Source organism: Humulus lupulus, chromosome 8, assembly GCF_963169125.1.
Source record: "Humulus lupulus chromosome 8, drHumLupu1.1, whole genome shotgun sequence".
NCBI classification, from domain to species: Eukaryota; Viridiplantae; Streptophyta; class Magnoliopsida; order Rosales; family Cannabaceae; genus Humulus; species Humulus lupulus.
In genome coordinates, this window is record NC_084800.1 from 42263098 (window position 1) to 42272435 (window position 9338).

General features: G+C 33.2%; 1 protein-coding gene across 1 annotated transcript; it reads right to left on the reverse strand.

The window, feature by feature from the left end:
- Nucleotides 1-677: 677 nt before the first annotated feature.
- Nucleotides 678-8471, reverse strand: LOC133795315 (mRNA export factor GLE1-like). Its single transcript, XM_062232769.1, has 7 exons — nucleotides 8301-8471; nucleotides 7881-8048; nucleotides 7633-7791; nucleotides 7293-7302; nucleotides 7120-7190; nucleotides 6849-6930; nucleotides 678-707 (listed from the first exon to the last, which is right to left on the reverse strand). Coding segments are annotated over exons 1-7 (522 nt in total). The 5' UTR covers nucleotides 8303-8471.
- Between the last annotated feature and the right edge of the window lie 867 nt (nucleotides 8472-9338).

The window sequence follows — 9338 nt, forward strand, 5'->3', positions numbered from 1 at the left end:
ACTACCATAGCATCATCAAGTGTCCAAGCTGCCTCTTCCATTGAGCATTATGTCGTTGCACTTACTAATGACAACATCATCAGAGAGCATATTTCCACATATCTTACCTATTATATAAATGGCTATGTAATAGAATTTAGTATACTTAACAGAATTTTGTATGTTTAACAGAAATTAGTATGTTTTAATAGAATTTGTTCCAAAAAAAAAAAAATAACTCTAATAATACCTGTCAATTAGTCATCCAATTCTAAGAGTTGATTCTTCAACAACAATTACATCTTTACATAACCAAGCAATGCAACATTTTAAGAGTACACAACCTTTCACATTTACAAGAGAAAGTACAAATAAAGAAAAATTATCTCAACATTCTAAACAAGATTCGTTAGAATCTCATATTAATTTCAGTTGAACAAATAGTATTACAAATATACCATTCAAATTCATCAATTCACAAAAACTAACCCATTCCTTCTATAAATTTTTTTCTTTTAGATTTGTTATAGAAATAGGGTCTCTTCTGTAAGGAATTCAAGGAACAGTACAAAAGTTAGTTTAATTGCATTTACTATGATTATAGCATTTAAATTTCACTTTGGTATATAACAACATTTCAAATTAGTTTTCTTTGTGTAAACCAAACCCAAAAGAAAACCACATCAAAGATTAGTGATTCAAGCAAAAGCATGCACCATCATCACCATCTGCAAACACCCAAACAGAAAAAGTGACAAACAGAAGCTCATAAACCAAAATAGCGAAACCCAGACAAAAAAAATACAAGAAAACCTCGAAACAAAAAAATGGCAGTGCTACAACCACCATCATCATCTGCAAAACTAACCACAAAGAGACAGACACAAAGAAAGAAATACTCCCAAATCCATGGTGAGAAGTGCATGTGGTCGTGGCAGCAAACCTGAGCCCCAACTCAATCCCTGAAAACAAAGAAATCTCAACAACCAAAAAAATGAAAACTACTCAACAAAAGAAAACACTAAAACATAAAAAATTATGAAGAAAAAAATTCAGAATAAGAATACACTGACAAAACCAAAACAAAAAGAAAGGAAAAGATAAACAAATGCCCAAAAACGCGAGCAGAGAAACCAAACTAGAACAAGAGAGATAAACTTACTACAGCAACAACCCAATGCTTCTTGATTACGAACAACACTGTCGAATTGATGGAGAGAGGTCGACTGATTTTTGGATTTGAGAGGAAAAAAGGCTTGTAAAAACCACTGGACATAGATTTCGAGAGGAGAAAGTCTGTGTAATTGTTTTAGGGAATTGACCATGTAAGAGAAGAGAAGTGTAACACCTTGGTTACCCCAAGACAGTTACGGTGAACGATGAACCATGAATTTAACTCGCTACCTGAGTTCTTTGGTTAAAAACGTACTTCTAGGTGTTATTAACAGGTTAAGGTGGAAAACCAATAAGAGGAAATGATATATTTATTTAAAACATAAAACTGTTCATGGGCCCATAAAAACGTTTACAAGTTGTTTACGATACAAAATGGTCATTACAGTTTGAAATTTACAACCCGCCAACCTAAGCGGCAAAAATAGGGTAAACCCCCTAGTTCCTCTGAGAACTCCTGGCCGTGGTGGTCAAGCGGTCGCATATGTACACATCACCACCTAAGCTCTCCACTCAAGGCTGGGTGAGCTTTTCTTTCTCTTTACCTGCACCACATAGCACCCATGAGCCAAAGCCCAGCAAGAAAACTCAGTAATGCATATAGGTATTATCAAATGATTATTATTATTATAATCACACAGAGCTTATAGCTCTGAACAGATGAGTGAATATTTGAGGTTCTGGTAAACCATAATGAGTGACTGACAAGCAAGTCACTAACTTAAACAGATGAGTGACTGCTGGGTAAGACACTAGCTTAAACAGATGAGTGACTATTGGGTAAGTCACACGGGGCTTGGCACCCACAGCCATGTGACTAAATAGTCACTGTGGCTCTAAGTAACTAACCTTTGGCTAGACAAGCGCTTATAGTATTCATCGAATTGAGGTCGGTCCGACATTAATGCTCTTCTGAGTCATTTAATGCAGATGTCGATTAGATCTAATCTTTGTTGGCTTGCGTTGAACACACTAAGGCCGTTCCTGACTTATGAGTCAGCACTGTGTGACCAGTGCCCAATACCACTGCCGAACTTGACTAATGAGTCATAGCTTCACAGTTGATACTAACATATTTGCCAATTCTGACTACTCAGTCAGTACCATGCACAAGTGAGCAAGATTTGCTAAGCATTCAATAATCAATCCATGTCCACATTTAAACATTCAACATGCCTCATGAACAACCATGCATGTCACATATGAGGTGCAGTTTTCTTACCTCTGGTTCGAGCGAGAATTAATAAAGGAACGACCCTTGAGAACGATCTGTCTTTTAGTTCCTTAGCGGTCACCTAGTCATAACCAATTGGAATCCATTAATAAAGTAAATCAATAAATGGTTCACAATCTAAAACCACACTCCCGGGATCAATCCTACACTCTTGGGAATCTCAATCTACTCAAACGGGGTACAGGAACCAACCCCCGAGCCTTAAAACCATTATGAGTCCTAAAAATGAGATTTGCTGGAATTGGCCTAGCGCTGGGGCGCTGCCAAATGGCGCTGACCCAAGGCAGTGAGGCCCTAGCCTCTGCCCTGCATAGCGCTGGGGTGCCAACTTCAGACCAGAAAAGTTTCTGGTTTTCCCTCCTTACGATTTCCCTCGAAACCAACCTTCCAAACCAATCCCAAACCTTACCAAAACATCCAATTCAACCCCTAAACTTCATCTACATCACACCCTCATCAAAACCCAAGCAATCTTACTCAAAAACCTCCACTAATTCCCAACTATCCACATCAAAATCCATAAGTTGAAAACTATAAGAAAAACAGAGCAAAGCTTAAAGTTCATGGATGATTTCTTACCTCAAGCTGGTTTTGAGTCATCTTCAATGGATGCACTAAGTCTATATCCTCCAAGCTTTGATTTCCTAGCTTGATTCTTCAATTTGGGATCAAAAACTTCAGAGGAGAAAAAAGGGAAGATGATGAACGTGAGGAGCAAGAACAACACTCTGTTTTTGGGTAAACTTCTACAACCTTCAAAGTTGATATATATCTTAGGGGTGAAATGACTATTTTGCCCCTAGGTCATTTAAAAGTTTCTAAAGGCTCCCAAGGGTAAAATCGTCATTTCCAACCTATTTCGTTAATCATAATTAACACCTTCCAATTCTCGATATTCTCAAATACCAATGATTTATATCTCGTTACCCTTTAATTCCCGGCAACGTTCTAATCATTAAGAACACCCCGAGACTCATTCTGAGCCTCGAACTTAATCTCGTTATGACTAAATCGCTACTTAATATTCAAAGATCGTCTCATGCCGAATAGCTCGAACAAATCCACATTATAATGTGGCCTTAACAATATATCACCGACATGCATACAAATATACAATTACGCCCTCAACGGGCCAAATTACCAAAATACCCCTGTCATGAAATGTGGACCCACATGCATGCATTTAACATCATATTATAATATAATTTACATAAACATGCATATAACAGTTTAATGACATAGTAAATCAATTATGGCCCTCCCGACCTACTAATCTAACCATTAAACCACATTAGGGATTTTGGGGCATTACAAGAAGATACTAACCCCTAAAAAAATGTGGGCTTGGGCTTTATGTTGCTATAAAAAAAATGTAATATTTGAATATAATATTTATGGGGAATTCCCTTATAGGGATTCACTTTAAGCCCTACTGGTGGGGCTCTCAGTGTTCTCGACCCGTGAACAGTTTTCGGCGCAATTTTTTTTTACAACCGTGTATATTGTATCTATTTAGAGCATCCTGCAAATTTTCAGAAAATTCCGAATAGTTTACAGCACCGAAAACTAAGTTCAAACATGTTGTTGCACGCGTGACTAATTTTTTTATGCGCGTGGAAAGCAACATGTTTGAACCTAATTTCGGTACTGTAACTATTCAGAATTTTCTGAAAATTTGCAGGATGCTCTAAATAGCTACAATATACACGGTCATAAAAAAAATCGCGCCGAAAACTGTTCACAGGTCAAGAACACTGAGAACCCCACCGGTAGAGCTTAAAATGAAGCCCCTATACGAGAATTCTCCTAATATTTATTACAAAAGAATATTTGAATATATTTACAAAAGTAAATGTTATGGGTTAGAAATAACCTTATATATTATTGATTTAATTAATTAGGAGAGATGTGTTTTTAGAGAAATAATCCACATAATAAGAAAATGAGAAATAATAGGAGAGATAGAGCTTTTATAGGATTGTAAAATAACTAATAAAAAAATCTTATAAATAATTGTTGTTATTCTTTTTAAATTATGTTACTTATAATTATATATATAGAAAATTGATTTAAAAAAAATGATCATCTAAAATTACTAATATCATTATAATTAATTTATATATTAATTTTTCATAAAATTATCAGTTTTGTTTTTTTTTTTGTTCCTTACAAATATATATATATAAAATTATTTGTTTTTAAAATTACTAATATGATTTGAATTTATTTATAGATTAGTTTTAAGTAAATCAAAACAACTTATGATATCTACTATTTCATTAATAAGTTATTAATTCGATTATTTGATGTATTGTACTTCATGCAGATATTTTTTATTGAAAAAAAAAATAGTTGTGCAAGATACATTTTACTATTTATGTAAGCAAAATATATTTAAGTATGCTCAAATGGATTTTTAAATAATTAATTAGATACCATAACCAAAATTCCTAGGATTACTAATATTGGCAAGATTAAATTAATGTAATGCATGTATCTACATTCTAGAATTTAATTATCATCCTATTATTATAAATTTTTGTATCAACCATATCTTATTTCATTACATAACCTCTCCAATGTTCTAGAATTTAATCAATTCAAATTAAAAACTAGATGATGTTAAAAATCTAAAATTTATGTATCTTAAAAAGGGTGGAAATTTTTTATTTTATTTTTTAAAAAATAGTTAGGAAAAGCACAAGATGCACACATCAATATAGGATATTGATTCAAGAATTTCTTCACATAATATGACAACAAATTTTCTTATTCAATCATATTATACATTTTTATAATTTTTCAACTTCAAATATATATTATGGAGTTTAATTATTTCAAAAGTACTATCATATAAAAATATTATCAAACTATTTTTTTTTTTAAAAATTAGTTCGTTCTTGAAAAAACACAAAACATGTCGTGCAATGCACGCACTGCAAGAAAAAACAATATTCATAACACTTAAAAACTGCTAACCGGGACTATTGATAGCACTTTTGAAAATGCTAACATAGCCTCTGTTATTAAAAGTCCAGTCTTTTCTATAACAGTTTTTGAATGTTATGTTCGGTGTTATCTTAAACTATTCAATAACACTTTTTAGGTGCTATAATATTCAAATAATAACATTTAGATAGAGTTTTTAGTTATAAATTTGAAGTTTAATCTTGTACTTTTTTCATAACACTTTTCAATTGTTACATTTGATTGTTTTGATAACATTTTTAGTTTGTTATATTATATAAACCATAACAATTTTTTACGCCTATAATATGTTTTTAAATCATAACATATAGTAATAAAATTTTAAATTTTATTTTGATAAGTATACTTATATGGTTTTTTTTTTAATTAAAAGATTTTCATTATTGTATTTTGATAAAAAAAAATTCAAAATTAATCATAAAATGTAATTCTCAATAGATTGATAAACCATAATTATTACATTAAACAATAACTAATTCAAACCATAAATGTGTCTACTTCAAGAGATCTTAATTCTAACTTAAGTTTGAATGCATAACATAATAAAGTTTTATAATCTTGAACAATTTTTACTTCAAAAATGAAAAATAGAAACATTACAAGATACACAAAAGTAAACCATGCGTGAAACTTGCTCCATCCTTCAATTCATCATACTTTGTGCACTTGCTCCATATCTCTCTTCAACAACCTTATCCATTTCCAAATTTAGTCTAAAGCTCTTCCTCTTTTCATTGAGGAGTTTAACTAATTTTCCTATAGGTATGTGTTTTGGCCTCTTTCCTTTTGTAGATGGAGGTGACATATCTTGTACTTGGCAAACTTTTTGACTAGTTTCTGATCAACCGTATGTAAATTGCTAAAAAAACGTATGTACTAGTTTATGGGATATATTTTTTTATCCAACAGTTGGTAAAGAGGAAGTAAAGGGAAAAGCAGACATAAAGAGTAAAATGGGCAGTTTGGTTGGAGAGAAAAGAGTGAAAGAGACAAGAAAAGTGAGACCTGCAATTTTTCTTTCTCCAGAAAAGGGGTGAGAACTTTTTGAAACAAGTGTAATACAATATTTCTATTTTGCCCTACATACTACAGTTACCCACATACCCCTCTATTACCTATATTCTATTATTTGACCACTTTACCCCTCATTCTAGTTGCTTCTTAGGATGCAGTTTTATACATAAACCATTTAATGAAATGACTAGTGAACAATATAAGAACTCCCCACATGATTTCTATATACTCAACAGAATAAAATTCTACACACTGCCATCAAAAAGTGTATTTTAGTTACAATGCATGCACAACATTTCTAGTCCCTTGATATGAAGAACCATATCTCATATCATATCTATACATGTATAGTGTATGTGAGAAAAGAGACATATTCTCAAATTTTGTTTCCACTCTCTCAATCACCAAATAAAGCAAAGAGATAAGAATCTGATCCAAAGATACAATAAACTAAATGTACCTTTCTAGCAAATGCTCCAGCACTGATAGATTGAGGGTAAGCAGGATTTTTGAGGATCTTGACAAGTTCTGCTGCTTTTTGTCTGCAAAAGGAAAATTACGTTAAGTGCAAAATCTTTCCACCATATTATGTAAAACAATTTAGTCATTTACATGAGAAAGAAAACACATTATGTGAAAACCAACTAGGTAAGTAACATGATAATAAGCTAATTAGATAACTAGTTGTTGAATAAAAATATGTAGATTGATGGACAGAAATCCAATATTACTTGACAGCATCATTAGTTCCTGTAATCTGCCATATCAATTTAGAGATATTTCTTTCATGGCGAACATAATCCTGAAAAGAAATAACATTATGTGAGAAAATAAATATTTAACATATCAAAAAGAACTTTAAGAAGAAAAAAACATGAGATATGATTAAAAATGACAATCATACATAGCAATAACTGTGGAATGATAAGTAAGAAATTTAATATACAGTAACATCCATGTTTACGAAATCCAGTTAAATCTCATTTGAATTTAGTGTATAAATACATTCTTTCAGTACTATATATTTAAAGAGCTGACTCATTCTCAGAGTCGCCATCATCACTAAGAGATAAATCAATAAAATACAAAGTATTAATAGAAACTAGTGAGATCTCTAACAGTCAATGTGATATACACAGCAGCTGAATAAAGCTTTCGATGACAGAATAGGGATGCAAAACTTGAATTGATAAAAACATGGAATATAAGTAAAGAAAAACAACCAAGGCCAGTTAAATGCATACCTAACATAAAGGTCGTTAAAATTAAACCGATTAGCAGAAAGGGAGCTTCTATCTTGAGCTTCCTCATATGCATTGTCAATTTCATCCACCTCATCATCGAGGACACGCATTACAAATGGCCTAGAACTTCTTTCTACGCTCTTCACATTTGAAAATTGACTATAAAAAATTTACAACTGAACGCTTAGTTAAACAAAAAAACACACATGCACCAAGCAGTTATCTAAATCACACACATACATACTTACCGCGATTGCACTTTAGTGAATGGCATTGGGACTTTGGAAGAGCTACTAAGTTTTGTTTCCAATGCATTAAGCTCTGTTAAAAGAGCATCGAAGCTCCAATCAGGTTCAGGGTCGGCAGCAATTCCCTCAACAGTTTGGGGACAACGAAGTTCCAACTTAACAGCTCCCCTAAACAAATCCAAATTGATCCCACAGATCATAAACAATCCATGATATCAACAGCCATTTGCTTATACGATTTAAAAATCATAATTTTCAGTCAAAAAGAAAAGTGTCAAATTGTATCTCTATTCCTAGATGATAATCAAACTATGAATTCCAATAAAAAAAACTGCATTCTCTCTTTATAAATGTAACTGAATTACAGAAGAAAATTTAACCAAAATATGAACGATAGAAAGAATCAAGCTTGAAACTTACATTGCGTAAAACTTCAATTCGAAAAGCTTCGGTTCCCCCAAATAATAGGGTTTTCGCAATCCACTGTATAGTACCTCCCCTCGTTCGTGGCTCAAAACGCAATCACCAACACCGAGTTTGGGTTTTTGGTTTTTGACCGTTGGCAGCAATACCACACTGGACGAAAGAGGTTGTTCAGTGATGGCCAAGAAAACTGTTTTAGTCCTTTCTTGGATTAAAAAGAAAAGAGAGAGAGTACTCACCATGAGACAAGAGCAAAACCAAGGCCTAGCCTCGCACTGAGAGAGAGCCTCCTCTGCTGGCTTGCGGACGATTTCGTCACCACCCAATGAATTGGTCAAGAATGAGTATATCGCTGGGAGGTCCGATTTCGATAGCGCATTACAAGCGAGCTTTCGAATCAGAGATTATCTGATATTAAATTGCAATCTTAAATTAAAAAAATACCTCACATAGACAAACGAGGTTAGAGTGCTCTTGCCTGGATTTTTGCTTCCAGCAGGAGAAATGCCATGAGGGAGAAGGAGGAGTTAGAGAAGGAGCAGCAAGACTTGCATGAGGGAGAAGGGGGAGACTGAGCAGCAAAAATCGCGTGAGGGAGAAGGAGCGTCAAGAATCGTACAGATCGTGGTGATCCAACGGCTGAATGGATTAGAGACATAGTGTGAGAGAGAGTGAGAGAAGGAAAGATAGTCGAGTCTGAAAGAGAGGGGCAGAGGAGGCAAATGGGTTAGACAAAATTTTCATTAGGCGCTTCTTTCTTTTTTATTTGGCGCCTAAATTGGCTGTGAAAAAAAATTAAACGTGTATTAATAACGTTTTTTAGTAAGTGTTATTTTTTACTGTAATATATACTCAAAATTGTTGTAGTGACGTATTTTCTACCTAGTATATATATATATGTGTGTGTGTGTGTGTATAGATATACCAAAACTTCTATATATGTGTAAAAGCGGAGGTGATCAGGTAGTTTTTGGCTATTGAAACATTTTGGGTTAGGAGGAAACTAAAAAATAAATTAAAGAAAAATGAGCGTTT

Excerpts from the sequence above, each read along its gene's own strand:
- LOC133795315 (XM_062232769.1), bottom strand. Across the intron at positions 6,931-7,119 it reads GGAACTAATGATGCTGTCAA|ACAAAAAGCAGCAGAACTTG; the intron begins GTAATATTGGAT and ends TTCCTTTTGCAG. Across the intron at positions 708-6,848 it reads CTGGAGCATTTGCTAGAAAG|ATGGTGATGATGGTGCATGC; the intron begins GTACATTTAGTT and ends GGGTGTTTGCAG.